Source organism: Salvelinus sp. IW2-2015, linkage group LG4q.1:29, assembly GCF_002910315.2.
Source record: "Salvelinus sp. IW2-2015 linkage group LG4q.1:29, ASM291031v2, whole genome shotgun sequence".
Taxonomy (NCBI): Eukaryota; Metazoa; Chordata; class Actinopteri; order Salmoniformes; family Salmonidae; genus Salvelinus; species Salvelinus sp. IW2-2015.
This window is the reverse complement of record NC_036842.1, coordinates 23,194,730-23,208,262: the sequence shown is the minus strand read 5'-3', so window position 1 is coordinate 23,208,262 and position 13,533 is coordinate 23,194,730. Positions and strand designations below refer to the sequence as shown.

At 42.7% G+C, this 13,533-nt stretch overlaps 2 protein-coding genes across 2 annotated transcripts; both read left to right on the top strand.

Moving 5' to 3' along the window:
* The first annotated feature begins 176 nt into the window (after positions 1–176).
* On the top strand, positions 177–7,014 carry noc4l (nucleolar complex associated 4 homolog). The gene is made up of 15 exons (XM_023984134.2): positions 177–354; positions 524–644; positions 1,658–1,764; positions 2,664–2,771; positions 3,083–3,232; positions 3,459–3,561; positions 4,659–4,693; positions 4,796–4,846; positions 4,946–5,057; positions 5,309–5,369; positions 5,624–5,734; positions 5,861–6,024; positions 6,188–6,270; positions 6,373–6,486; positions 6,744–7,014. Exons 1-15 carry the CDS (start codon positions 202–204, stop codon positions 6,867–6,869), a joined length of 1,599 nt encoding a protein of 532 aa, XP_023839902.1. The 5' UTR covers positions 177–201; the 3' UTR covers positions 6,870–7,014.
* Positions 7,015–7,326: 312 nt separating this feature from the next.
* On the top strand, positions 7,327–10,047 carry LOC111961685 (vacuolar protein sorting-associated protein 29). Its single transcript, XM_023984135.2, has 4 exons — positions 7,327–7,404; positions 8,951–9,142; positions 9,267–9,502; positions 9,655–10,047. Exons 1-4 carry the CDS (start codon positions 7,402–7,404, stop codon positions 9,770–9,772), a joined length of 549 nt encoding a protein of 182 aa, XP_023839903.1. The 5' UTR covers positions 7,327–7,401; the 3' UTR covers positions 9,773–10,047.
* Positions 10,048–13,533: the final 3,486 nt, after the last annotated feature.

Genomic DNA, 13,533 nt, shown 5'->3' with positions numbered 1-13,533 from the left:
GCAATGATAGGAATGATGGTATTTTATAAAGCTTTCGATTTGTTTTGCAATGTCACATGTAAATTATGGAAGTACATTTGTTACAGTACTGCTAGAATATTTATTTGAGATATTTGGCCAGGCCCAGCACAGTATACACGCCGACCGCAAGGGGGCGAAATTAGAACGTAAAGGACGTCACTACCCTCATCTGGGGGAAAAATGGCGACTTCGAAGAGGTGCAACGTGAGTTCGGAAAACTTAACCGTAAATGATGTGAAAACACCTAAAATAGACATCAACAGTAAAGTAGATATGATTATTCAGAGCAAAAAACATGCCAACGATGTGTTCGACGTTCTTGAGTATCTTCAGGTATGTAACTCAACAGAAATGTTCTAATGTGTGTGTTCAATGTTAGCTTTGCCTCTTGGTTTTGGAAAGCTAGCTAGCTAGCCCCCCCACATTTTGTCCCCATGGTTCTCTTGGTGAATGACGATCTATATTACATATCAATGCACATTCTCCCCACTTTCATCCTCAGTCAGAGAAAGAGAAGAACGTTGTTTGTGCGATTAATGGATGTACTAAACTGTTCAGCACGTTGTTGGAGAGGGGAGACCTGTATGTTGGGCAACTGCCCAAAGAAGAGTTGTTGATTGGTGGTGAGTATCAGTTTTGCTCTGCAACTCCAGATCTGGCAACCAGAAAAAAGGTATACTAAAAATATATAAACCCAACGATTTTACTGACTTACAGTTCATATAAGGAAATTAGTCAATTGAAATAAATTCATTAGGCCCTAATCTATGGATTTCACATGACTGGGCAGGGGCACAGCCATGGGTGGGAGCCAGGCTCATCCACTGGGGAGCCAGGCCCAGCCAATCAGAATGGCTTTTTCCTCACAAAAAGGCTTTATTACAGACAAAATACTCCTCGGTTTCATCAGCTGTCTGGGTAGCCGGTCTCAGACTATCCCGCAGGTGAAGAAGCCAGATGTGGAGGTCCTGGGCTGGTATGGTTACACGTGGTCTGTGGTTGTCAGGCCGGTTGGACATACTGCCAAATTCTCCAAAACAACGTTTGAGGTGGCTTATGGTAGAGAAAAGAACATTCAATTATCTGGCTACAGCTCTGGTGCAGTCAACATGCCTGCAGTCAACATGCCAATTGCATGCTCCCTCAACTTGAGACAGCTGTGGCGTTGTGACAAGACTGCACATTTCAGTGGCCTTTTATTGTCCCCAGCACAAGGTGCACCTGTATAACGATCATGCTGTTTAATCAGCTTCTTGATATGCCACTCTTGTCAGGTGGATGGATTATCTTGATACAGGAGAAATGCTCACTAACAGGGATGTAAACAAATGTGTAAACACAGTTTGGGAGATTTTGTTTTTGTGTGTGTATGGAACATATCTGGGATCTTTTATTTCAGCTCATGAAACATGGGACCAACACTACATGTTGCGTTTTATATTTTTCTTCAGTATTATTGTGGCATTTCCTCACCAAGTACAAGGACAACATATGTAGTCTGATTTGGAAAAGTAAATAGTTAAGTAACATCTATAGAGTTAGACTTCGCAAATGAATGATATACCTTTAGGTGTCTTGTATCTCTGTTGTTTGGGCTTCAGGCTATGCTGGTGACTGACTTTTTGTGTCCTGGCAGGTGATCGCAGTGCGGATGAGAAGTACTGCATGTTCATGCGCCACCGATACAACGGTTGTTTGGAGCTGCTGCTGGAGCACATCAGCCATGAATCATACCAGATTAAGGCAAGTTACTTTTTTGCCAACACCAAAAGTTCATTGTTAGGGCCAGGAGGGAAGACTCTGGCCTGGTCCCAGATCAGTTTGAACTCTTGCCAACTCCTTATCACTTAATTTCATAAGGAGAATGCGAGAGAGCAGGAACACTGGCAACCAGGCTAAGAAAACTCTGGGTCCTAGTTAGTCCCAATTGTGGCACATAGAGGGGAAAAAAACTAAATGTCCCTTGTCGGTCACGAATGTTGTATAAAATTATATTTGAATATACTCCGCTGATTGGCCATCAGTTTTGTCCTTCAGTGGGTTGAAATTTGACACAAAATATCCACAGGAAAGTATTATTAAAACGACTTCAAAACGCAAGTCTCGGTCTGTGGCAATCGAGTTGTTTGCTCTTGACCTAAAGCATGTGCAGAAGACGGAAGTACATGCACTTAATGCATTCATACTAACTGAAGTCTTGCAGGTGTTTACATGGTTTTGCACATGTGCTAGGGGTAGACATTTCAACAGCAGTACTGGCACTCTAAAAAGTCTGGTAAGTAATACTTTCCTGTGGATATTTTGTCAAAAATGTTGACCCACTGAAGGACCAACCGCACAGACAACCGGTCAAGTAAGTTAAAATGTTATTTTATTTAACATTCTGGCTTGTAATTAAACTTTTTGCAGTGCTTTGTTTCAGACTGTATGCCAGTAATTTGTATCTCAGTCTGATTTAGGTCCTAGAATTAAAGGTCAGCTGCTTCGTAAGTTCTGGTTTGCTAGGGCCTGGTGTTTTTCTGGGGTCTGGTCACACGGTAAAGAAAAACCATTGGTCCTAATCATTAGTGATGTGTGAAATGTACTTTTTTTAAATGAAGGATTTAGTAAAATATAGAGTGTGTTTGTCTATTCCGATGCAGGAGAGTGTCCTGTGTGCACTGATGCAGTTTGCCTCCATGGAAGGGAAGTTCCCCCTCCAGGACATAGACTGGAGTGAACACTACAGCTTCCCAAGAGAACTCATCCAGGTAGGGGTTTCAATTAAATACTGTACTACATGTTAGTTGCCTGGTGCAAATGTTACGCAATTTAAACTGTCATAAGGGTGCATTTGCGCACCAAAGATGCAAGTTTGAAACTGAACCGCCTGTATTTATGCCATTTATGAGCCGCTTTTATTCAAAGCGACTTAGTCATGTGTGCAGACATTGTTAGTATGGGTGGCACCAGCGAGAATCGATCCCACAATCCTTGGTGTTACAAGCGCCATGCTCCACCAACTGACCCACACCTGTTACATTGAGATTTTGTCTGTAACGATCCATTGCTCTGTGAACAGGCAGTGGTGGAGCGGCTGCTCTCTCAGGAGGAGGATATGGCGCTTCTTATCTGCAGATTTCAGGAGTACCTGGATATGGAGGATGTGCGTTACTACGTCATGAGCTCTGTCCGCGCGAACGTGGGCAGGGTGATGGACAAAACCAAAGGGGTAAGCCCCGCCAGGACAGGTGTATGCGTGTGGAGGTTCTAATTGAGATGGTTTATTGTAACTTGTTTAGGTGTTTGTTCTATAGCAGTTATGTATTTTTAACATTCTTCACTATTTTGTCTTCAATCACCTCAGTTGACTTGTGCTCCATGCCTTAGCTCAAGTGTTGGGCTGTCATATCTGACTGATGTTGTTTGTTTAGAATGGTCTTGTCTTGTCGCTTCAGGCAGTGATGCCCATTTACCAGAACAACGTGTTCACTCTGCTGTCCAATATCAACATGCCTAGCCAGGAGTCAGAACTCACCAACTACCTGGTCAAACAGGAAGGTCGGCCTGCTGTTTTGCTCTTATGCTATATATTAAAATGAAAACAATGCATTTTTAGTAACTTGTATGCAACATGTTCTTAAAATTGTCCATATTATTCAATGGGGAAGGTGCATAAAGATGGAGGCCCCCATGATCCGTGGGGCGACGCACAATTGGCATAGCGTCGTCCGGGTTAGGGAGGGTTTGGCCGATAGGGAGGGTTTGGCCGGTAGGGATATCCTTGTCTCGGTATGTAAAAAAAAAAAAAAATGTAATAAAATGTATGCACTCTACTGTAAGTCGCTCTGGATAAGAGCGTCTGGGGAAAAAAAAAAAAAGGTACTTAGCACAAATGCTTAGTTTGCCATATTGTACATTGGTCAGTTTGTTTTTACAGAATTACGTGCGCCGTAGTTTAAGAACTCCGTGGGTAGTGTTAAAAACAATGATGTCATATCTGAATTCCTCCATCTTTATGCACCTTCACCATTATTATGCAACGGTTCCATTCATTTATCCGAGTGGCTGAGTTGCCAAATTCTCTGGACGCCTCTTCCTATAGCTAAACACCTGAAGCTTCTGTGTATGCGTGGGATTCTCTACGCACAGATTTGTTTTAGCTGCCCCTTCCTCTCGGATGATCGGACGTCTTGGTCTGGTGTAGCCGACAACCTTCGGCATGTTGTAGAAAAGATGATTTAACAAACTTTGTCTGTTGTAACAGTAGGCTATTATAAAACATAAGCATAACAGACAGGCAGTCTAAATAGAGATTTCATGTTCTTTTTACATGAGCTATGTAGGCAGCAAATCAAACACAAACAGGACACAGGCAGTCTAAATAGCGATTTAATGTTATTTTTTCATCGTCGTTGCAAACATTGGCGAGGCAGACAGGCAGTCAAAGTTGTAGTGTTTTTGGGGGGGGTTAAGTGAGAAATGTGAAGGGAGGGTGAGCAGCAGCTACGTAGAAAAAAGGTGTGTGTAAAATAACACATACGCAGAACGTGATTCGGTTCTTTAGCTCTGGGGAAGAAGCTTCCAGACTTCCTTCTGTTGCGTAGCCCCAGCCTTAACTTATTGTGTGATTGATTGCCCCTTGGTTCATTTTACAGCTAAACATGAAGACTGGAAAGCAGCCAAACTAAAAGTAAGCAAATCCTCCTATCAACTGGAGAAAACATGCTTTTTGTGTCTCATGATTAGAAGTATTGCTATAAGTGTGAATGTAATGATTATCTCTCCCCATCAGGAACACAAGCGTGCCTTTGAGCGATTGTGGCTCGGGTTTCTGAAGTATAAGGTATAAGATACACTTTAACATATAGATCACCTTTGAACTTGTCTTTGTTCCAGTCTAGAGTCCCAGAATGTTCAGTCTCATGTCTTTCATACCCTGTAGTTGCCCAGCAGCATGTACAAGAAGGTGCTGGTGATCCTCCATGACTCCATCCTGCCCCACATAAGCAATCCCACACTGATGATCGACTTCCTGACTGCAGCCTATGATGTTGGTGAGTTGAGTTTCCATAGTTTGTCACCTATAGAACAATCTGACTAGATGCCACACTGTACTGAAAGAAGAGTACTGCGAGAAATATCTTATTTGTGCTGTACTGTAACCATGAGTGGGCATGAGTGTGTTAGAACTTCTGTAATACAGCCATACTGATCACCTACAGTGGCATTCTGTGTACCGGTAGCTTTTTTTTTGTACGACTGGGAAAGTTAATTCCTGGTATATTGTTTTTCTGTGTCTGTACAGGAGGGGCAATCAGTCTGCTGGCTCTCAATGGCCTGTTTGTGCTCATCCATCAGCACAACCTGTGAGTATTCCACACTCTTAGTGCAGAAGGTACTGAACCAGCGAACGTCGTCGTCCTCAGCTTCTGAAGGTTTAGGTTTTTGCATTGGATGCAAACTATTTAAACAGAGGTAGACATTACCCACTATCATAGGAACAAAAAAAACCTGTTCCTAGCTATTGAGTATGTTTAAGTTGGAGTTACTTTCCCTCAACACTAGAGTCAAGTGACTATTCTAGTAATAACTGTCTAAGTGTGTGCCTGTGTGTTTGCAGAGATTATCCCGATTTCTACAAGAAGTTGTACAGCCTGCTAGAGCCCTCTGTTTTCCATGTGAAGTACAGAGCACGCTTCTTCCACTTAGCTAACCTCTTCCTCTCCTCCACGTAAGACCTCTCTGTCATGATCACTCCATTAACTATCGATGACTGGCATTTTATCCTCACACTTGCTGTAAATCAGTTAACAGTTATCAACTATTTGTCCATGGTGTCTTTTCTTTCTCTCTCCAGTCACCTGCCAGTCTACTTGGTGGCAGCGTTTGCCAAGCGTCTGTCCCGCCTGGCCCTCACGGCGCCACCTGCTGCTCTGCTCATGGTACTGCCCTTCATCTGCAACCTGATCCGCCGCCACCCTGCCTGCCGAGTCCTCATTCACCGGCCTAGTGCAGCAGACGGTAAGTGACCCCATACATTCACCTATCTGGAGATGGGAATGAATTCATTTGATTATGATGATAATGTTGATGTGGTGGTTTGACCTATAGGCTAGGTCTTAAAAGGGCTTTCCAATAGATGGGTTGTTTGACATGGCTTGTCATTTCCTGTGTGTTTGGACAGAAGTCTGTGATGACCCCTACCTGATGGAGGAGGAGGACCCCTCCCAGTGCCACGCCCTGGAGAGCAGCCTGTGGGAGCTTCAGGTCTGTAGGGGCATCCAGAGAAACAAACACATGATCCATAGAGATGAACACAGCCAAACTCACTGTGCGCTTCACTTTCCCCTTCTGCTCTCCTGACTGTAGACCCTGCAGAAGCATTACCACCCTGATGTGGCCAAGGCTGCCATGGCGATCAACAAGCCACTGTCACAGCAGGAGGATGACATCAGTGAGCTGCTGGAGCTATCCACCTATGAGGTGAGGTGACATGACCAAACTCTGATTGTCCTTTCGTCCACTTTTTGGTCCTCCTGGTGGTTCACAATCCCAAGTGTTTTTACTTTGTTGGTGAGGATATTAATCTCAATTGTAATGTGTAATGTCTTATCATTTGTTAGCATGTTATGTTTGTCAGTGTATTGGTGTCTGTCACTGTAAATGGTGTGCATACATGTGTATATGCATGGCTTTTATCATGTTGTTGATGGAATGTGGCTCTGTGTCTGTGCACACAGCTGATGGAGCGGGACCTGAAGCATAAGCAGAGCAAGACTGTGCCGCTGGAGTTTGACCCTGCCACCCAGCTGCTGCAGGGCTCTGGGGGAGTGGGGGTGCTGGGCCTGAACTTCTCTCTAGAGTAGAGACAAACAACCCCAGGACACTCGCATACCTAGCTCTCTGGACCTCACTGTCTCTCCCCCATATCCCCCTTTCATTCCACATCCACGATTACATATTTTTGTTTGTAATTAATTGTATACCAATAAACCTTTCTAGAGAGCTGTGTTTATAATTTAGGCTTATTGTCAGATAAGATTTACAATGTTTTGTAGATGTTGACTCATTGGTATGAATGTCTGCAATCTCTGAGACTGATATAATTTTATACAGAAGTTAAATAAGGTTTGACAGGGAGGGAGTAGCACTTGAAAGATACATTCACAACTCTATGCATTATGTTTATAATGCATTCGAATGGGGGCATTGAGATAGAAAGTAAAGCAACGAAGTTCAAAAAATGGCAGGAATCCACCTTGCTCTCACATTCGAGTATGTTCTACATTGGCCTCCGTAAGATTGCTCGGCATTCATTGGCTGATTGCATGACTTACCGTAAACGTCATTACGTTTTCTTGCGTAGCTGCTTCCTGAAGCCCAACAGCAAAATAGACGATGGTAAGTGAAAATTAAGTAAATATTAGATTTTTTACCTTATTTATTTTTCGTGAACATTGCTTGTATGTGACTGTATGGACTAATTGCCTTGTGACCGTAAACTCTATCTCTAGATCCCAGCATATAAAGCATGTTGGTCTGCTAGCTAGCCCGAGATGGATGAACGATGATCACATGACAAAAAGTGGTCTAAATAACCAAACGCAGCACTGCTCAAATCAATCACCCTTTCAATCTGCATTGGGTTCTACTTTAAATTTGTCATTGTGAATCTGTGTGATGAGCTTGAGCTTGCTCGAGTAGCTAGCTAACGTTAGCTAATTTCATTCTCCATGTCTTAGCTAGCAGGGGAATTCTTCATTTTCTCTGCTTGTTTAGCTACCACACCATGTCATTTCTCATGCGTACTTATCGAAGCAAGTTACGTATTTAAATTCAGTAATTTTCGTTTTTGTATTTTAGTTTGATTTCAACTCTATGGACCTTTTGACATTTTGTGTCAGTGCACAAAGCTAACGTTAGTGTTTGGTAGGGGCACTACTATAATCGCTCACGCTTTATTTTTTTTTATCTAACTTGCAACCCACTAACAATTAAGGCTATCATCACCTTACTAACAAGTATTTGTTTGGAATGTTTGCTTAATTTTTAATTTAAGTTTTCACTCTTGTCCCACCTGGTTTTATTTTTTCCTTTCCAATCTTCGATCTTGCTTCATGTCAATATCTCCACACACATCCTGCTTCCCACCCTACCCCTGTCTCCAATCATCTTCTGCTCTGTATTCAGGCTGGTCACCGAGTAAGTGCACGCTCTCTGTGTTGACCCTGTCTTCTGCCTGCTCTACCTCTTCTGGAGGCTTGTTTTGCAGACTAATGGAGGGATGCCTGTCATAGTAACACCCCATACCTCGCTAAACTCTAAGGGTTAGCCTTATAAGGATGTCCTGGTAATAAAGACATTTTCCATACTAACACACGCATGTTGCCATGCATTCAGGTGAGGTTATTGAGCAATCTGTTTGATACATTTAAAAGCAACTCTAAAAACAAAATGTCTGTTATTTTGGGTACACTGACCCATTGCTGGATGGTTGGTGATGTAGTATGACCTTTCTAATGTGTGATGTGGAAAAAATAAATACACTTTAATTATTTATTAGTCGCTGTTCAGACAAACTGATCTATCTGTGGGGATAGAGTATTCTGCGTAATGGGACCAGAAGCTTTAGTCCTTGATCAAATTGGCAAAACACAATCTTCTAATTACCATGGAGTATTGATATACCCTCGAGAACTTATAGTTATCTTCCAACTCAAGGACCAAAGTTGTGGCATTTTTAAAGATGAATTGAAATTCAATACGACAGACTAGTTGAACATTTGCAAGTCACATGTTGAATTTCATTTCCTGAGCTGAAATGGTATCGACTCCAAACTTGATGTCATCCTCCTAATGGACAGCCTACATTTTGTAAGTATGACAGAGCTCCCTCCTGTAACTGTTGCCAACATATCTCATCTCTCCATCCACTGTTTGATGCCAGTTGGTCCTGGTGTTAGGTGACCTGCACATCCCCCACCGATGCAACACCCTACCAGCCAAGTTTAAGAAGCTGTTGGTGCCAGGCAAGATCCAGCACATCCTCTGTACAGGAAACCTCTGCACCAAGGAGAGCTATGACTACCTGAAGACACTGGCTGGGGATGTACACATTGTCAGGGGAGACTTTGATGAGGTTTTTATATCCGCTTCCCTTATGCTTTATTACATGATCCATTATATCAAAATGTATGTGTAATCTTTTAATAGGTAAGGAAAGTGGATGAACTGTAGTGTTTTCTGCCTTCTCTGTCCTACAGAACCTAAACTACCCGGAGCAGAAGGTGGTGACAGTAGGTCAGTTTAAGATCGGCCTGATCCATGGGCACCAGGTGATCCCCTGGGGGGACATGGCAAGCCTGGCTCTGCTGCAGAGGCAGCTTGACGTCGACATCCTCATCTCTGGACACACGCACAAGTTCGAGGCCTTTGAAAACGAGAACAAGTTCTACATCAACCCCGGCTCAGCAACTGGAGCCTACAATGCACTGGAAAGGTAATGGTGGAATTTCTGCAAATTAAGCCGTTGACATATTTATTGGGTCATTTAGCAGATGTTCTTAAAGTGACTTGGTAAGTTGCTAACTGCTAGCATTACACTGGTGTGTAAACATAAGCATTCCTCTCCCCTGTTTGGTTTCTCCCTAGCAACATCATCCCATCCTTTGTATTGATGGACATCCAAGCATCCACAGTGGTGACGTACGTATACCAGCTCATAGGAGATGACGTCAAAGTGGAGAGGATTGAGTACAAGAAATCCTAAACCCAGGGCTGAAAAGGGAGGGGTGAGGCAAGGGGTGCTGTCGTTCAGTGTATCGTTTCATTCCTTTCTACCTGTAGCTCCAACTACATAACCACAGAAAACTGTTTGCTAACTTAACTCTATAAAGAAATGTATATCTTTTATGTCATCTGCGTTGGCATGTGTTCCACCCACCATGTGGTGTCTGTAAAAAAAATAATTTAAAAAATGCAATTGTCACATGAGTTTGCATAATGTCATTCAAATAAATATTTGGTGCCACTTTTTGAATTTGATCTATTGTCATGTAAAATGTCCTGTAAGTACATGTAGCTCCATGGCCTTTTATTTTCCTGTAGTGAACCTTCTCTTACTAATTTCACCCACAATAAGAATCCCATTTAATTCTCAGCCACCTGTTCATATTAAATTGTAAGACAAAGAAAACACTTTTAGGGATACTTTAGGATTTTGGCATGGAGTATGCTAGCAGATACCAGTAGACTTCCAGTCATTGCGCTAATGCCAGTTAGCATTGGCTCACGAAACTACCTCGAACTTCCTTCATACTGGACACAGAGACAAAATTATATCCACAAGATCATCTGACTCTGGGGAAGTAGATAGCAGGTCTTATTGCCAACATCCCGAAATATCCCTTTAACACTTCTAGAAAATTACACCACATGTAAAAACACTGAGTGATGCCGTCATATGATTGAGAATAAGTCATCTTGCTCCCCCATAGACAGTGAGCTCATGCATTGTTACGCACGCCTCTGTGAAGAGGGAACGCAACACCTCAACTCCCTGTGAAGTGAAAGAGGTATGGGACTGTAGGTGTGAGAAAGGATGACAAAAAGGCAGAATTGACCGTTTACTAGGATTTTATTATTTTACACGGTAATATGGGGAAAAGAGGCTGGACGGCACCAAAGCAAAGAAAGTAAATGTCAAAGCCCCCCCCTCTCCTATCTAACCTGCCTACCCACTACTTACCTAACTTAGCACCACCTGGTGCACTAACCAAAATACAGGGGGTGGTCCGCCCAGGTCTTACCTAGTGTGCCTAGACAGTGAATATACTACGGGCCTCTTGCCTAAGCACTCCCAAAGTGCCTTCCCCTTCCCCCCTGGGAACAAATGAAACAGAATATCAAACAATACTCAAACAAACTAATAAACAAAGGACATCAAATAAGCTCTAGCTGAGCACTCCCAAACTAACACAGTACATACCAACACTATATCACAATCAAATTCTCCTGCAATGATCTCTTTCTCTCTCTGAACAGAACACTGGCTTTTATAGCTTCAGGTGGCAATGGTAATTAGAGACAGCTGTATCTTGACAAGGGGGCGGGGTCAGCTCGCCAATCAATTGGGGCCGACCAATCAGCTGCTTGGGGAGAAATTCCAGGAAGCCATCTCCTGAAACACACACACTCAAATACAAACTCAACACAGAAACTGGGGAACGTAACATGCATTCACTCAGAGTCATCAGCCATCTAACTCCAGGTTGTCTTTAGGAACACTGATAAAGGCACTGATGTAAGCATGGAGTCATTTGGGTAACAACAAAATGTGTTCAATACTAAAGCAAAAACTGCCCTGAGCACTTCAGTCCTGCTTTTTGGATTTCCTGTCTTTTGACACAGAATAACCAGGTGATGTCCTGTAGGGTTAACCACAGGCAAAAAAAAAATGAGTTTTTGACATCAGATTCTAAAAAAGTCAACACCATACACCTCATTTTTTGATTGGGGATATTTGGTAGAATGGTTTACCCATATGTCCTTGGGTCCACAATGTGGTTGAGGCGTGGTCTTGCTGCGAATTTTGGAATTATGTTAATTCGTCTCATGACTTAACATGTGTATCCAGAGGTTGGATGAACACCCATCTAGAACTAGGTCCTTCTCCCTTACAGAACCTACAAACAAACATGTGAATCCTATGAGCACTTTTCTTATGCCTCAAACAGGTATGACCACCAATCTTAAACATCATCATCATTGTAGTACATCACTGTCCCCCAACCTCCTTGTAGGATGTGTCCATCATGGGTATAGAGTAACCCTTATGTCCTACCTGTCCTGATGCATCTGTGCAGTACATTTTAGGTAATGTTTCTGGATGAGTTTATGTGGACGCTCTGTAAGCATCAGCAATTGTGTATAGGTAATGCTTCTGTCCTGGTGTCAGCTCCGAATGCTGCAGTAGGAGAGGGACAGAGTATAGTGTTTCATGTCTCGCCCTAAAGATCTAGAATCTGAAGAAACATTTGATATTTACCAGATTTGTCTTTCAAGGTAGCGTCTGATTTGACTAAAACGTGATGGTTTGCAGATGTGTTATTTGCCCCAAATACCTGCAAAAATGGGGCTTCGGCCATAGTCATAAGAATCTGTATGGTTTATAGTATATGCTGCATTTTTGGTGTCTGTCTTGTAGCTGGTGTTCTTTCTTGGATCTTTGGTGTAAACCCTGCAGCTGGTGTTCTCTGGATTCTCAAGGCTTGATCAAGGTTAACACTGACCAACGCTGCACCAAGAAAAGATGAAAACACATTTTAATTTGACTAATAGCCAAATACAGTTTAGCCAAATTATATTCCCCATGTCTTTTTTTCAACTTTCCTCTCATCGTGTGTGTATATGTTATTATGGATCAATGGGTCTATATAGAGACAGGTTGTTTTACAGTGGAGAATTAAGGAGAGTGGATCAGCAAAATAATAGCACGTTTGGTAGCTAACAAAAACAACACCATTACTTCTACTCCTGAAGTAGTCTTATAATTGGTGTGTACGGTAGAAAAAAAAAACAGAAATAGAAAGGTTGAAGGGGCTCCCAGACACTGCGCCAGCCATGACTTAATCAGTGTTACAATGCTGACCTCAACCACTGAGTCAAGAAGCAATTTTTCCACCTTTCTAACATTACATTTGAAGGACATTTAAGCATCTTTGCGCATCAGTTGGCACTTGGCAGATAATGGATATGGAGTCCTCCATTCGGTCCTGTCATGCTTTGTTCTAAACTCACCATAGAGATCATACTTGTGTACAGTGAATGGAGAAATTATCAACCATCAACTTGACCACATAGTAGTAATGTCATAAATGAGACTGGACATGTCTTGTTGGCAGCCTTCGGTGACATAATTCACTGTATAGCACTACCATGACAACTTAATTCCATCAATCCAATCAAACATTCTCAACACCATAACTCATCTTTCTAGAGAGTGGTTCATTTTCTCTGAGTTTAGTTATTGTATTTGCGATGGCTTTGTAGTGTACTATTGTTGTTTTGTTGGTGGCTCTTTACATGGTTGCTTTACACCCTGGAATCCCTGATGGACTCCCAAATGGCGAAGTGCTTCAGGACACCCTGTTCGCCCCCATGATCCCTAAGGAGTGGGCCGCCACCTCTAAGCTTCAGACCGATACACTGTTCTGAATATTCTCTACGAACGACACCTGAAAGCTGAACATACCACGACCACCACCAACACTGGACAAACTTCACACCAGACAACCCAAGATGATGCTACGCCCACCTTTGAATCACTACGGACCCGTTTAGCTGAGCTTCGGACTGGGGAGAACGCCAGCGTGTGTGAGATTGTCTGGAGGAGGCTTGTTTAATGAGACTGAAGATAGAAAACTGGAGGCAACAGGTTCTGTCATTTTAGGTCAGTCCTGTGTGTTGGGTGGACTGGGCCTGCTACTGAAAATCAGTTTTAAAGGCCTTCTACAGGTAAAGTGTTTGTAT

Excerpts from the sequence above, each read along its gene's own strand:
- noc4l (XM_023984134.2), top strand. The coding sequence starts at position 202 with ATGGCGACTTCGAAGAGGTGCAACGTGAGTTCGGAAAACTTAACCGTA. Across the intron at positions 3,233-3,458 it reads TGATGGACAAAACCAAAGGG|GCAGTGATGCCCATTTACCA; the intron begins GTAAGCCCCGCC and ends TTGTCGCTTCAG. Across the intron at positions 5,735-5,860 it reads AACCTCTTCCTCTCCTCCAC|TCACCTGCCAGTCTACTTGG; the intron begins GTAAGACCTCTC and ends TTCTCTCTCCAG.
- LOC111961685 (XM_023984135.2), top strand. Across the intron at positions 9,143-9,266 it reads TCAGGGGAGACTTTGATGAG|AACCTAAACTACCCGGAGCA; the intron begins GTTTTTATATCC and ends TCTGTCCTACAG. Across the intron at positions 9,503-9,654 it reads GCCTACAATGCACTGGAAAG|CAACATCATCCCATCCTTTG; the intron begins GTAATGGTGGAA and ends GTTTCTCCCTAG.